The sequence below is a fragment of the Diuraphis noxia genome, unplaced genomic scaffold (assembly GCF_037042655.1).
Source record: "Diuraphis noxia isolate RWA-SAM2 unplaced genomic scaffold, SU_Dnox_SAM2 contig0002, whole genome shotgun sequence".
In the NCBI taxonomy this organism is placed as follows: Eukaryota; Metazoa; Arthropoda; class Insecta; order Hemiptera; family Aphididae; genus Diuraphis; species Diuraphis noxia.
This window is the reverse complement of record NW_028301712.1, coordinates 84922320-84938899: the sequence shown is the minus strand read 5'-3', so window position 1 is coordinate 84938899 and position 16580 is coordinate 84922320. Positions and strand designations below refer to the sequence as shown.

At 26.9% G+C, this 16580-nt stretch overlaps 1 protein-coding gene across 1 annotated transcript in view; it reads right to left on the bottom strand.

Annotated features, from left to right (window-relative positions):
- LOC107164331 (allatostatin-A receptor-like) overlaps positions 1-16580 on the bottom strand; it is a 188419-nt gene that overhangs the window by 133457 nt on the left and 38382 nt on the right. Inside the window, exon 3 of the mRNA XM_089220934.1 lies at positions 4961-5161. Coding sequence (XP_089077060.1) covers positions 4961-5161 — 201 coding nt within the window. The remainder of the gene's footprint in view (positions 1-4960; positions 5162-16580) is intronic.

Here is a 16580-nt window from a genome sequence, read left to right as displayed (position 1 = left end):
TAATTCGTTACTTAACAACTTACTATTATGACTTTATGCAAATATGTTTCTTTGCATTGGTACGATTGTAATTTATTTTTAATGTAAGTCAATATAACAGAATAGGGTAGGTATATTTTATTGTATTATATTATTTTTGATATTTTTTAACCTCAAAATTGTGACAGTTAATTTAGAACTGTATTTATGACTCGGAAAGAGGCTGTTGGATTATATCTTAAGATGGTTTGGCGCGCTTTAAAGGATGTTCGTTATTATAGTGACGCAGATCACGAAGGCACGTGTTTAAAAAGTGAAAAGATGGATTAAAAAATATAAAATCAAAAAGAGCGACGACGGTGATTATCGCAGTATGACAATGATGATGATAATAACGACAATAAAACGTCAAGGAAAGTGGAAGAGCGTGATGCGCGTGGGTACTCGACTACCCATTCAAATCACTACGCTGTCCCGTGAGTATTATAATAGTTTAAACTACAATATCAATTCAAGGGAATCGCAGTAACTTGATTTCAGAATAAGAGGATGTTAAATTGATCTTACTATACTGTAATATTTGTAGTACTCTACTAGTAACCACTAACCTACAGGGACTGAAACATAAATGTTTACATAGGTATTTATAGAATTTAGAACTAGTATTAACAGGAGCTGAATTCAAATATTTCTGTGTAACCAGAAGCAAAGTCGGTACATATATTATTATTTTTAATTAAAAAACATAAGGTTTACCGTTATTATACGAGTACATTTTCATTTTTTCCTCAGTAATCATTTTTTTTTTTTTTTTTTTTATAATAACTTTATACAATATTTTAGTTATTAGGGCCTGATTAAACACTCGCTACTTAAAATTAATTATTTCAATAACGATTTAGGAATTATTTACTACTTAAAGTTACATATTTTTACAATTGAAATGATTTTTGTGAATGTTTGACCATTGCCAAATTTCTAAATGTTTAAATGAGTAAAATTATGTTAAACGTAGTAATATTGATATTATTTAAATTAATGTTTTATTATATTTACTAAATAGATAACATTTTCAATAAGATCAGATAAGATACGCTGCATATTATTATAATATCTCGTATAATATAACTAATAAATACGTGAAAATAAAAGTTAACAAGACATCTGTTTAAACATAACTTAAAATATTCCATGCTCAATTGTGTTAACAAAAAGATAAATTATGTCTTGCCAGATTTTAGTAAGATGCTCCGGGATTTTCATGTCTATACTTATTTTAAAATTCACTTAGTTATAGCGTTTTACAATGTATACATAATTTAACATTTGTAAATTAACCAAACTTGAATACTTGCGTTGTTTTGCCAAAGCATAATATTACGACTAAACGAGTATTAAAAATATTAACATTTTTGTACAGTTTTGTTTATTATTATAATATATTATTGTCAAAGAGAAATTTCTATAAAAACTTTAACAATTAATTAAAGGTTCCTCATTAGATGTTATTAGTGTGATTTAAAAACCTAAGCAAATAGTCTAAAAATTATTCGAACACAAATTCTTTTAATAGAAATTTTAAGTTCAACTTTGGAAGAAATTAGATATTTAAAATGAGAATAATAATATTTTAGCCATCTTTTTTAGAACTTAAAAATTATTCGTGAGTACTTTAAATTAAATTAGTATATCAAATGAAATAATTTTAGTAAAAATAAATTCAACCCACTGTTTTACTAGTACAATATTATCATAAAATATACATTTAGCATTATAGACCGACGGACTGTTTTCGCTCAGAATTGTTTTTTTTTTTATATATATATATATATATATAATTATGTTATATTATTGAATTCCAATTTGACACATCCGCATCACACTATTAAAGTAATTCACACCAATTTTAAATTTTAATGTATAACAGCAGAATGGTGACATTTGCCCACCTTTTTTCATTTTATTTACAATGTTTATAACAAATTAAAGTTATCACATTCTATGATACGCAGTGATTTAAACGTACACGATTAAAATATGTAATATTGTATAAAATACGTACATATATGCTTTCTGTCTGTCTATTACTATCTATTTTTCAAGAAAAGGGTTCAAAGCAGATGAACCAATTTTATCGGAGTTTTGACAGCTATTGTATTTTATAACGGAGAAACGGAGAAACGATAGATAGATCGATTACCCTAACTCGGGCAGAGACAGGTAATACTTCTTGCGTTTCAAAATTGAAAAATATTCAAATTTTATATGCCAAACGCTATGATATTTTACAAATGTAAAAAATTAAAGGTGATATTCCACGAAACGTTCACACGAATATATAGGTATATAATTTTGATAGATAAAATGGTTATTATATTTGGATATAACTATACACCTGTATTTTGTATTTAATCAGAGCAACTAAAATACGCTAGTTAAATATCTGTACGGGGCTTACATATTTTAAATGTTCAATAAAGCTATAGATTAAGGGGGGGGGGGAGTAAATCCGTAGCCATTTAATTTGTCACGGGCTACACCGCCGTGCAGGATCAGCTAGTTACTAGCCCCGGGCCACATGTGGCATTTAAAAAAATGAATGCAACCCGTACCAAAATTAAATTGTACATTCTAAAATTTAAACTTCAAAGTTCATGAAAAAAATGTGTGTCATTCATGAATATTTCCTACAATAACCTGAGCTAACAAAATATCCTGTGTCATATCATTATTATTATTATTAATATATTTTTTCTATTCTTCACTAATTTCAGTGAACAGTTGTACATTTTTATATTTTAGATTCTGAGCGGAGCGATGAATGTATTGATTTTACCATGATGTGTGTTTTTTTTTTTTTTTTTTTTTTGTGTCTGTCATCACGTTTTGGGGCAGTAAAAATGCTTCAATTTTTGACTTCAGTACCTCGTTCGATCAGAAAGTGAATCTATTTGGTACTTTGGGGGGTCAAAAGTAAAAAATTCATAATACTTTTCTAAATAATTGAGAAAAACAAACAAAAAATTAAGGGAAAAACGGGAAATTTTACGCACACTCATTTTTCGACAAAATCGATTTTGGTTTTTGATGTAACTTTAAAACAAATGACCATAGATTCATGAAATTTTCACCTAATGTTTATATAAGTATATTCTATCCACCATGCAATTTTCAAAAAATTTCGACTTAAGTTGAACTATTCATAGGCATTTCAAATTTTCGATCATTATTAGTTTTTTTTAAATTAATATCGATAAAAATTTATTTGTTAGGCAGAAAAGCTTGAAAATTTATTACAATGCTCTTAACATATTGTTACAATAGCAGATGAAAAATAAAAGAAATTCATAGTCACAATTTTTTTTTATAAGCATTCAAAGTTTGAATTTTGACAAAATACGTAAAAATCACGAAAATTCACAAATTATTTTAAGCTAGAAATTCATAAAAAATTTTCTTTTTAAATCTAAGATTTAAAAATTTAATACAAGATTCCTTACAAGTTTTTCAATCTTTATCACAAATAAAAATTCCACTGGAAATTCAAATTAAATTTTTATGAGCATTTGAAATTTAAATTTTTACAACATTGGATTTTCACTTTTAGCGATTTCCTTATTTTGGTGTAACTCTAAAACAAATTACCACAGATACTTGAAATTTTGACTGAATGTTTATATAGATATTTTCTATATTTGATAACATTTTCAAAATATTTAGATTTGTTTTGAGCTCTTTACTGACATTTTAATTTTTCAACTTTATTAGTTTTTTTTTCTATAAATATCGATAAAAATTTATTTGTTCGGTAGAAAAGCTTGAAAATTTAATACAAGGCTTCTAACACATTGTAACAATATAAGTTAAAAAATATTAAAAATTCGTAGGCACAATTTTTTTTTATAAGCATTTAAAGTTCAAATTTTGACTAAATACGTAAAAATTACGGCAATGTTCAAATTATCTTAGATAGAAATTCATAAAAGTTTTCCTTTTTAATTCTAAGATTTGAAAATTTAATACAAGGCTCCTAACATATTTTTACAATAGCAGTTGCAAAATAAAAGGAATACATAATCACAATTTTTTTTTTAAGCATTCAAAGTTTGAGTTTTGACAACATATTATGTAAAAATCACGAAAATACAGAAATTATTTTAAGCTAGAAATTCATAAAATATTTTCTTTTTATATCTAAGATTTGAAAATTTAATACAAGGCTCATAATATATTTTTACAATAAAAATTGAAAAATAAAATAAATGCGTAGTCACAATTTTATTTTTAAAAAAGCATTCAAAGTTTGAATTTTGACAACATATGTAAAAATCACGAAAATTCGCAAATTATTTCAAATTAGAAATTCATGAAAAATTTTCTTTTTAAAACTAAGATTTGAAAATTATTAATAATCTATAATATATCCTAGACAGATAAACCGTCTTCGCTCAGAATCGTTTTTCGTATACAATGATATAATATCATTGGATTCAAATTTAATTCCATCCATTACAGTAACCCACTTGTAACCTACTGTACAGCAGAGCGACATACACGACTTACCCGCTTTTTAATTATTATCATTAAAAATGTAAGCATGTAGTACTATTATTGAATAATGTTTTCAATCAAGCCAACCAAGCCCTCTTATGTATCCCCCCTCTATTGTGATGCGTATCGTAACAATATTTTATATTGTACAAATTAAAATAAATATGACAAAAAAAAATTATGCGGTTCGGAAGAGGTTTTCAAAAATAATATTTGATCTTTTATAAAATCCTAGTGAGAACCACTGAGCTAGTAGGTATAGTTTAAATAAACGACGGCAACGTTTCATAAAAAAAAATCACACGTAATTTATTGTGCTCCCAAAAGGGGAAAATTTATACTCGGGCCATCGTGCCGACCAAAAATACGATAATGCCGAAATCACCTTGTACATCGATGAACACATTGTGTTAAATGTGGTTGTACGTACCTGTATCGGGAACCAGCAGAAAGCGAATATGGCGACCACGACAACGACCATTCGGGTCACTCGTTTCTTTCCCCTCCTGCTCTCTGCCGACGGTGGTTGTCCGCCTGGGTTCACTCCTTTCCACAGTCTCATCAGCATCAGCACGTACAGGATGCATATGATAGCCAGAGGTATCGCGTACGACGTGAGGAAGAAGAATATCTAAAATGTTCGACAAACGTAAACGTTATTTTAGTATCAAATGGTCGCACAGCCGATAAAACAAATAAAATCAAAAACGATATTATTATTAGGTGGGTAAACCTCTATGCGCGTATAATATTATAAATAACGACGATCCGTATTTCGATGTAATGAATTAAAGGCTATCGGTAGTTTACGCAGAATTGTTTTTTTTTTTTTCTAATGTCATAAAACGTTTTAAAAATTATAGGGATCAAGAAAACTGTAAGATTTTATTTTAAATTCCGTTCATGATATTTTTAATTTAAATTATTATTAGCCACGATTTTTTTATAACTTTGGAGCATGAATTTCTTTTTATTTTACTAATATTATAATTTATGCTATATATATATATATATATAGTATAACCTAACAATTTAATGTGTATAATATAGGTACCTACCTAATATATTGTATAAACATACATATAAAACCAAATTTGGCTTAAACATTAGTAATATTACACGTTCTTATACTTCACAACTGTGTGTAAGCTTAGTAATTATAGTATAATAGTTATTATTTATTAAATAAGTTATAATATTTTGTTATAACTCAAATCAATGAAATAGATGTTGCATGGAAAAATTCTCGTTATGTGTGTTAATAGTCATTACCAATTGCTGAGAACACATATTAGATTATTATGGCTTAAGGGTAACAATAATAGTGTGAATGATTATTATTGTTAACAATATAATCATTTCGTCATTATTATTGCATCTTTGTTGACTCCTACTCTGTCAATGTTTTTACCATCATCTACAGAAGTTCTGAATAGACTAAGTTTTCGGAAAGAAAAGAAAAGAGCTTATCCATTATATTAAATTAAATTATATTATTATTATCGTTTCTTTGTCCGTAAACGATGTGAAACTAATTTTTCAAAAAATGAAAAAAATCGATAAAGGTCAAATAATTTTAGTCAGCATTATTTTAAAGCATTATCATATTCTTCAAAATACTGCAGTGTGTATAGTAATTTATTGTATTTATTATTGAATTGTAAATTAATATTATGATATAAATTAGTTATTTCTTTGGAAATCAAAAACTTAAAAGTAAATAAATTAAAATCTTTGTTTTCACAAATATTGATTTTTTTTTAGTTATTTTTTGATTTATTCAGTTAAAGTTTTGAATAAATCGTTTTAATAAAAAATTTTAGAGCTGTGTTCAGTTTTTCCATGATTTGAGCTATTTCTATGATTCAATACACCAAATAAATAATAAACCAGTGACTGATCAATGTACAAATCATCGACTGTGGTTCGAGATTTATTGCATGATGTGTCAATAAAATCTATCAAACAACATTTTTTTATCTTTGGAGAAATTGTGTAAAAATAAATTATAATTAATACATAATATTTAGTAATCCTGAATAATATTATGCAGGCACTGTTGAATCATGCATAATTATAAAAATTGTAATATTAAAAATATTAACTAGGTTATGTAAATATCTATGAAATAATATTTAATATTAAGTCTTAATTACTAAGTTTTAGCATATATAGGAAAAACAAACTTGGTTAAGTAATAATATATAAATCATAATACAAGAAAAATGTGGAGTGAGTGTAGTGGTGGCGATCATGTGACTCGGTCGCCAATAGACACGAGTTTTTATTAATGAAGCTGATCATATTTGTTGAACATTTATTTGCGTATGTCGAAAGCAATCGACGTATACCACAGCACATTTGATTTAATTATTGGATTAAATATTTAAATATTCTGAATATTTTCGGGAAGCTGTTAATTTTTGATTCAACATTTTTAATGAAAATTATTGGTACGAGTATTTGATTGTTGAATAATATATAAAAACGAATAAAAAATTGATGCTGGCATGCACACTATTCGGGTATTTATCGGTTTATAAACGTAGTGTTTTCGGATTATTCAGACTTCAGTTAGCTCATGATGGTCGTTTGTTCTTGGTATTTTTATTAATATAATATGATATTTTAATTGTAACTATTGTGGTATGTTATACTGTATTGACTGTGATGGGGTTTCGTGAGTAAAATAAAGTAGTAGCAAATGCATGCAGATCAGTTTTTAGAAGAAAAAGGTTTATTAAAAAGTAACGAAGATAAATCATCGCTTGTCATAAACGTGTTACCGAAACACAGGTATTAAAAATAAAATAAATTCGCAATGGGGAGTGTATAACCATTTTTTTTATATACAAAAAAAGGCTATTGAGTAACAAAATTTTCACGGAAGCAGTTTCTTAATATAACTGATTTGCACCAAACAGTGGGTTAACATTTCATAAATTGATTGGATTCATATATTTATGTCCATATTGGAAAAACCCTCTAAAATGGTAATGGATTGGACAAGAAAAATTAATAAGTATGTTACCTACTGACTGGTTAAACTAGAACTGAAATATGTGCACTGAAGTCTTGAAGACTAAAAGAAAAATGGTTCGTTAAATACTTAAATGATACCCACCGTTAAATGGCAATAATTGTGCAGAAAATATTGATGTTTAACGAAAATAAATGCTTTGTAAATCATTATTGGAAATTTATGAAATCCAGTTCAATCTGTCGATGTCCGTTTTAAGGGTCGGAAGAAACACAACAGTGATAGATTATTAGCGAAAGATGCTCCATATTATTTTGAAAGATATAGCATATAGATGCTTTTATCATTTATTATAATAACCTTAATCACGGTAAACAATTCGATGGCCCCTGAGTATATTGTTTTTAAAATGGAAATAAATGCCGTGATTATCATATTTACTAAATATTAATGCATTTGAGTGACACTTCTACCGATCATAGAATGCAAATGCGAGGTAGTAGGACAATTCATTCTGACTAATAATGAGCTACGTACAGGGTCTTATATTCAGAGTTTTTTTCGTGTGGTAGATGAATATCACAATGCAGTAAACATAAATATATTGATAATATAAGCTGTGAAATTCGTCATCCTTGATATTTATTGTAATTAATGCTTTACAGTTTTAGCCATACAAAAATTAAAAGTGATGGTTTTAAAGTACTTGCAGAGTCACAGATAAAATCGTCTTTTGGTAATCTATATATATATATATATATTATATATGTGAGTGAATATCATTATTTGGAGTTTTTTTTTTTTTTGTTACCTATTGTTATTATTTGTTTGTTTCAACTACCTAACTATTCTGACAATATTATTTTTCAGGGAAAAGTATTATTTTACTTTAATGCTATATTATTCTCTATCTACTGTTTTTTTTATATTTGTTGAGAAAATACTATAATATTATACGGATCACAGATATACTAGAATACAGTGATAATGACAATATGCAAACGTGCAAAGTTTAACTCGTTTAAAGTTTCTAAACACCTTCAATAGTGTACTTTTTATAAAATGCACACGTTGTATATCTGATGCATATGTTGATGCTTTAGCTGCATCCATAGTGATTTTATATCACATTGATAGACATGAACATTGTTATAATATTAATTTATTTTATTATTATCATTATAATATTATAACCATATTGTTATGATCATAATAAGCATTTAACTTCAATGTATATTTATCGTTTATCGGTAAAATATTCAGCTTTGAAACTGTAGAAGTATGTTTTAGAGCTTTTTAACATCTTTAAATATTAATTGTTATGTTATTTCCATAAATTCATCGAGGAAAAATATAACTTAATACTATTATTGTAAACAACACAGTTTAAAATAATTTTTTGTTATTTAAATTTCGGCTAAGAAAGAAGATAATACTCGTATAATATGAAAGGGGAGAATCACCATAAGTATAAAAAAATCGGAGGTGTCACACATGAAAGGGCTTCACGAAATGGAAGAGATATAACTCTTAATTGATAGAAAAGAAACAGCCAACTCAAGTGGCTGAAATACTACCTTGTCGATTTTTTCAGCACTTCTGGCTTTTGTTAATTAAACAGAGGTGACTGGATAGTGGCTTTATAGGTAGTAGATAATTGATGGAATTTTGGCAGGATTAATGGCGCTAAACTTCTTTAAATATTTTCGTAGTATCTCCAAACATATTATTATGTAATTGGATGATAATAGTAACTATTTGTTTTAAATTGGGCAATATATGTATCAGGGAAAAACGGTGTGCTACAAGTTTTTTAAATTCATATTATTAAAGTATATAATTTGAAAAATAGAAATTTTGTATTAATATCAAGTTATAATATTTTTAAAAAAAATGTTATAAAAAGGTGTCTAAAAAGGATGAAATATTAATTTCATTTAACTATTTTTAAGTAAACATATCAATTTTTTTTCATTGGGATCTCAACACTCATTTAAAAAGGTGATTATACAATAGATAAAAGCGAGATGGAGGTGGAGCACTGATTTAAATTGTAGATAAACTATTTTCATAGTTTAATTATTATGTTCCTGGAACTTGGACAAGTTACTAGTATTACTAGGATTAATGTGCCGTCTGTACTATTGAGAGACTTATAGTATACTGGGCTATGTGCGTGTAAAACGGAATCAGTCATAATCACTACTTTTTATGAAACGATAAAGAGCTTTATTTCTGTACTGAATGTAATAGATTTTTTGAGAATAATATTTAAGTTTAAAAAACAAAGTTCTAATTGATAGATAGGTAACGTAATAATAAAAATGGCCAAATGTTTTATTTGTTACTCACATACCGTAAAATGTCTACACATATACATTAAATTATAATTTGAATGATTTATATACGATTATTTTCCTTAGATCTTATTCATATTAATTTCAAAATATTAAAATAAAATTATTAAATCTCAAAAAATCACACAAAGAATTCACATAAAATGCCTGACAATAATTTAAGTGTGCTAAAATGAAATTTGCAACTGTCAACTAAGTGATTTATGACTCTCACTAGTATGTATTTTTAATATTTTGCTGTACTTCAATGATGATATAAAAAAAAATGTTTCAATCTCGTAATCGTCTCGACTGGCAATCAATTATTCAATGTAATCCTATTTTTTAAATTTTTATTTCTTGATAATCCAATAATAACGTAATATTTTTATAATTGTATTTAATACATATAATTATATAAATATATAATTTATACCAAACATAAATGTAACTCTTCCAATAATAACCTACAGAGGTTGAAAGAAGAAGTTAAAATCTACTACGAATATTAAGAAATCTATTGACATAACTTTTATCTTAATCCATCAACTTGTTCAGAAGTTACATGTTCACAAAAGCCACACACTAGAATTATATATGTTTAATGATGTATGTACCGTTATACACTTTATAAGAAACTAATTCAATAGTTGATTTCAAAAAACACTGTTTAATATGAAAAAATATAAGTTTTTTAAAAAAAATTTGCTTATGAGTCGTATATTAATCTTAACAAACATTTGATTCGGAATTTTGTATAAAAACATTTATTTTTCATTAAATCCTTGGATAATAATAATAAAAAAATTAAAACTAGATGTAGTTAAGTATTTTATTTTATACTTAATGTACGTTCTTAATTTCTTATAATTGTTTTTGTGAGCGAATCCTGTTCTAACATCCCTTATTTTAAATTGAAATAGTAAAAAGAAGGAAAAATATTATGATGGTTTTTGTTTTTTGACACGCATATATAATGATCAGTGATTAAAGTACAAAAGTATAGAAAGATAGCATATATTAATGTTTTATGTTTACATATTATATCATTCTTCTTAATTTTTATCAATCTATTTATTAGATTCCACAAAAAACAGATATAGATTGTTTTGTTTTGGTTTTTTTTTTTTTTTAAATAGTTATAAATCATAATTAACATTGAGTACAATTTGGTTTATGACAGTACTATTCTGTGTATAAGATTTATAATTAATACAATTATAGTAAGTTAGTAAAAAAATTAGCATCACTCATCAGTCATATTTTTTTTTTTTCATTTGGTATCTATACACAGTACACACATATATAATAAGCCCATAAATAATACATATATGATAATCAAGATTCGCAAGCAAACAATTGATAAATATAATTATTTATATTGAATAATATATTATAGACATTCGGTACATAAAATAGGCTAGGAGTTAAAAAAAAAAAATGTAAGTTATATAGTAATACGCTTTGCAGTTTTGAGTAGTGTTCATCGTTATTGTACACGACACATTCTGTGCAAAAGATTTCAGAGGATCAGCATTCATTTTTCAGGATAATCCATATATTATATCGTAATGTATACGAAATATTTTTATTACTATTTTTTCAGTTTTGTATGTCAATCTAATTTTTCCAACCATTTTTTCACTTGACAAAATATGAATCAATTACGACATACTGTAGATGAAGTGAACAAACTCACACTAAAATATCTTAAATATATACTAAATATTTATAAAATTATAATATAGATACCTAAGTAAAAAATAAAGTGTTTTTAATATTTAAAATTTAAAATTTTTTTTAAATTACAAACAATTCACCAATATACCAAGCAATTAAAATCATTTGTTGAAAAATTTTTATTTTATACGTTGTAATATCAATTGTTTTCAAAACTTAAACTTCATTAAGGCACTTACAAAAAATATTTTTATATTTTTACATATCTGTTAATAATATTATGAAGGACCTTTTATAGATTTTAATATTTTGATCCATAAAATCAAACTTTATATCAAAGATAGTAAAAAGTTTACAAAAGTTTAAATGTTAATAAATAATAACAAAGAAAAGCAAAAATATTTTAAAATTATAATACCAAACCTATATAATGTTATTTAAATATGTATTCAACATGAATTACAACAAAAAATTGATTTTTATTGATAAATATTTTTGTTTTTTATTGGTTTTTGTTGCTCTTTCTTATACACTGTGAAAAAATTAATTTTATCATTTTTATGTACCAAAGATTTAACTAGATAAAATTTACTACCAACTAAAAACCTCTTTACATTTTGAAGATCGAAGCATATTTTGTAGTAATAAATCTTCACGTAAATAGAATTAAAAACCACGTCATGCCATTGAAATAATGGAATAACAATATTACACATCACTTTTCACTATTCCTATCTAAAACTGTTAACTGTTGAAAATTAAAATATTGCCTAATGTTTAAATGTTGACAAAATAATCAACTAATCTTTGAAACACTCGATGTCATTGAAAAAAAAATAAATATATTTTATCTTAAAGAGAGAATCCCAGATACTTATCCAGAATCGTCAATAGATTTCATCGTTTAGAGATAATTTATATTATAAACAATTAAATACAATTAATAATATTATTCGTCAATATACCCATTTTTAAAGAAATAAATTACGATAGATACGATTTAGTATGAATTAAAAATGATGGGATTCTCCACAGGGTAATGACCTAAAATAATCAGAGCTACCGACCGCTTGTACTAATTGAGATCCCGAGATTAGTCGATGTCATGGTGTGAAGGTACGAGACCGTCTGCGACGAGAGACAATATGTCACCATAGAGATCACCGGCCCCCGGCAATCGTTCAATTACCGTTTCGGCTGTACGGGAAAACTGTTGACTGAAAACTATTATTATTACGCATTATCGTGATATTACTATATTATTTTACAAATGTCACTCAGTCCCGTCTAGGATCCGACCACCGACAACCCGCAAGCGAATTGGACGCTTGTCAACTGCTGTATGACGTCCGATTCTCAAGAGACGTCACGTTTCGAGAAGCGCGAATAATAAACGCCGAAAATGTCCCACGTGAACTTTCGTACAATCGTTAAACTCATTTATTCGGAATTTATTTTCTCTCAGCGTCATTAAAGCAATGGGAGTTGTGGTTTGTGAACACCAATCTATTCGAAAACCATCACCCATGAGACGCATAACCGTTGTATGGCGATTACAAGTCATGGATATACCTACGAGAGGGAATGAGGTCGTCGCCATATTTTCTAGAACCGCCAAGTCCAACTTTTATTATAACGTGGTCGTAATAAGTTTAAACTTGTAAATACAATTCGTATTAACCATGATAACACTAACCCAATATTATTGTAAATTTTTGTTTCTCTTTTTTGAAATGTGTTCCTGAAGAGAAATGTGGTATCTTTTAAATTTGTTACAAAAATAAATATTTTACATTGTATTAACATTTGCAATGCAGGGATATAAATCGAAATGCTCAAGGGGAATATTATTACAACATAAATATTATTTACAATGAAAAATAAATAAAATCGGAAAAGTAGCACTTTTCTGGATAATATTTATTTACCAGCTACTAAAGAGGGTAGGTAGTTTATTATACTATAATGCAATTATTTTATAAAGCGATGAAACACCTGTTAAGGAATTTCTATATAAAATAATGTTTATTACATCAAAAGACCTAGTTAAAATTTATCAAACCAAACAAATGTTTTGCCTTCAGGCTATTAAAAAAAAAATATATATATAAAAATACCTAGGTACCTACTTATAATGTATGATAGTAGATTTAAGGTAATATTAAAACAAATCGGTTAAATAACATATCAAATTAAAACGGCGTTAGTCTATTATTGTTATAATGATAACATTGATATGATATGATGTAGATGGTACACAATGGACGAGGTGAATCTATCGCTGGTACTCATCATCAGTTCATTATTACGAAGTTTTAACTCCCTTCTCCTATACTACACTCGCATTAAAAATATTTAGAAATGTGAATAAAAATTAACGTTTTGCTTAGTTTTATCATCGAAAATGTAAAAATGACGTTAAAACACAAGTATTCGTTTATTCTGAGTCCATGATCGGAATAAAGCGGATCTAAGAGAATTCCGGAGGTGAGAACCCAACATTTTATATTATCACTATAAATACTATACAAATTTTATAAATGTTTACAAGCTATTAATAATCATGATGACAATCACTGACGAAAAATAAAGAATTATTTCACTGTCACGAAAACGACGAATCTAATGTTTGTCTTTAGTACATAAAAAATTAATTCTAAACGCGCTTTAGTGCTACGGAGTGTTTTAACGAGTGGACGTCAAAGCTTTTTCGGCATCCACGTCAACCATATTTCGTGTTGACACTAGCACCCAGACCCTGCTAAATATTAAAATATTCCGTATAACCTTGATATTTCAGAGGGTATTATAACTATATATGCTATTATAATATTAATTTGAATAGCGAAATAGGCAGTAAACAGTATGATTTCACGAAACTCCTCACACTCTTAATTTATTCATAAATGTGTGCAATTAATAATTATTCCAAGTTAAAATACATAACTGCTGAATTATGAGTAAATACTAAAAAAAAATTTAAAAAAAACTGTATTTTACAACATAATTATTAACAGTACGCAAATAAGTAACTAGGTACATGGGACATCTTTATTGAGTTTATGATTTGTCATGACAAATTATTTTTATGTTTTTAATTTAAACGTGTTTTTTATGTATAACTTTGTTTTAAGTTTTAATTAGGATTGAGTGAAACCTCCTAACTTATATATTATGATTTCCCCGTTGGTTTTTCGGGGTACTTTAATTCTGCGGATATCCATGCTTAGATTGATATCAGATAATCAAGTCAAAGTGTATTATAAGTCGCGTGGCCTTAATCGGTGCAACGTATGTTACGTTTTCCGTATGAATACGCGTAGTAGGTACCTACCTGACTACCTATATCAAAAGGGGATAAGGAACGGGGGAGGGTACGTGCTTGGATACAGTAAAGGCGTTTAGGGCCGAGTATCAATCATTACACCTTCGCGATCTTTCGAAATTCCCAACAGACGACGGTCGGACTTTAGAGTCACCGACGGACGAAATGGCGCAACCGTCACGTCTTTGTAACGATTGTCCGTCGGGGCACGAAGTCTGTTGTCCATTGTTTGTATAATGATTTATTCGTTCACGCAGTAATCTATTTTAAAGATATTTATTTGATTACCTCTATTATACATTTATCGAATATTGTTGTAATTCTCACTTTCACAGTAGGTAGGTTCCACCTAAAGATCCACATCGATGGAGATTAAATGCTCCAACCGTAATAACATTATATTGTGCAAGTAAATACCTACGTATCCCATTCATAAAATATCGCGATAAATGTCAAAAGTTTAAATGTCTGATAAACCAATTCAGTAAAAAAAGCGGGAAAGTGGGTATCGCTCTGCTGGACATTAAGTGGTTGGGTTGACATCTGACTAGGATAGGTTAAATTTGAATGCAATGATAGGTATCATTGTATACAAAAAAACGATTCTGAACGGAGATGATTTGTCAGTCTAGGATATATTATATATTTAAATATTGCCATATTGTATTCTATTTTGAAACAAATATTTTATTTTTCAATTAAGACGCATTTTGCATAAGGTATGGTTAATCAATTTTTCCAAAAACATTGCATGTAGTTATCATAATTCATAATACCTTATAATATTATCATAGATATACATATAACTGGTTTGAGGATAAATCGTTATCATTACGCGATTTCATAAAAATTTAAAATTTAAAACTCAAACGCTCAAAACATTTTTCCTATAATGACGGTTCAAATTTTCTCTATAGCTATTTGAAGCAAAACTTATGGAAAACTTAGTGTTGAATTTTATAAACTTCGATATAAATACAAACAATATTATGAATTTTGAACTACAAAATAATTTGCAAATATTCTTACAATTGCTAATTAAAAAAAGTAGTGCCTATGTATTCTTATAATTTTTTAATTACTGTAAGAATAATGTATGAGAAACTTTGTATTAAATTTTAAAGTATTTTGATAGGGCCAAAAACATTTTATTGACACTTCAAAAAATTTTTTTCAGAAAAATTGAAAATTTCAGTCGTCTATAAATATCTCAAAAAAAGTCAAAATATTTTGAAAATTAAATCATGTAAAGATTAATAATAACAAATATTTAAAATCGTTTGAGCATAAATCGTTATCGTTTCGCTATTTCGTAAAAATTTAAAATTCAAACGCACTTAATTTTTTTAGTAATTTCGTAAAAATTTGAACTATAGACGCTTATAAAAAAAAATTGTGATTTACGATTTTTAATTTTTTTTAGCTACAATAAGAACAACTCATAAGGAACCTTGTATTAAATTTTCAAGTTTTTTTGGTCGTCCAACATTTTTTTATCAGCAATTAAAAAATAATTCTCAAAAAAATTAAAAATTTCAGTGATCTATAAATAACTCAAAAAAGTCAAACATTTTTGAAAATTAAACTGTATATAGATATCACTAGCATAAACATTTGATGAAAAATTTAAGTATTTACAGTGATTAGTTTTTGAATACAATCATATAAAAAAATTGATTTTGTCGAAAACTGGTTTTGCGTAAAAATTCCCGTTTTTCTGTCATTTTCT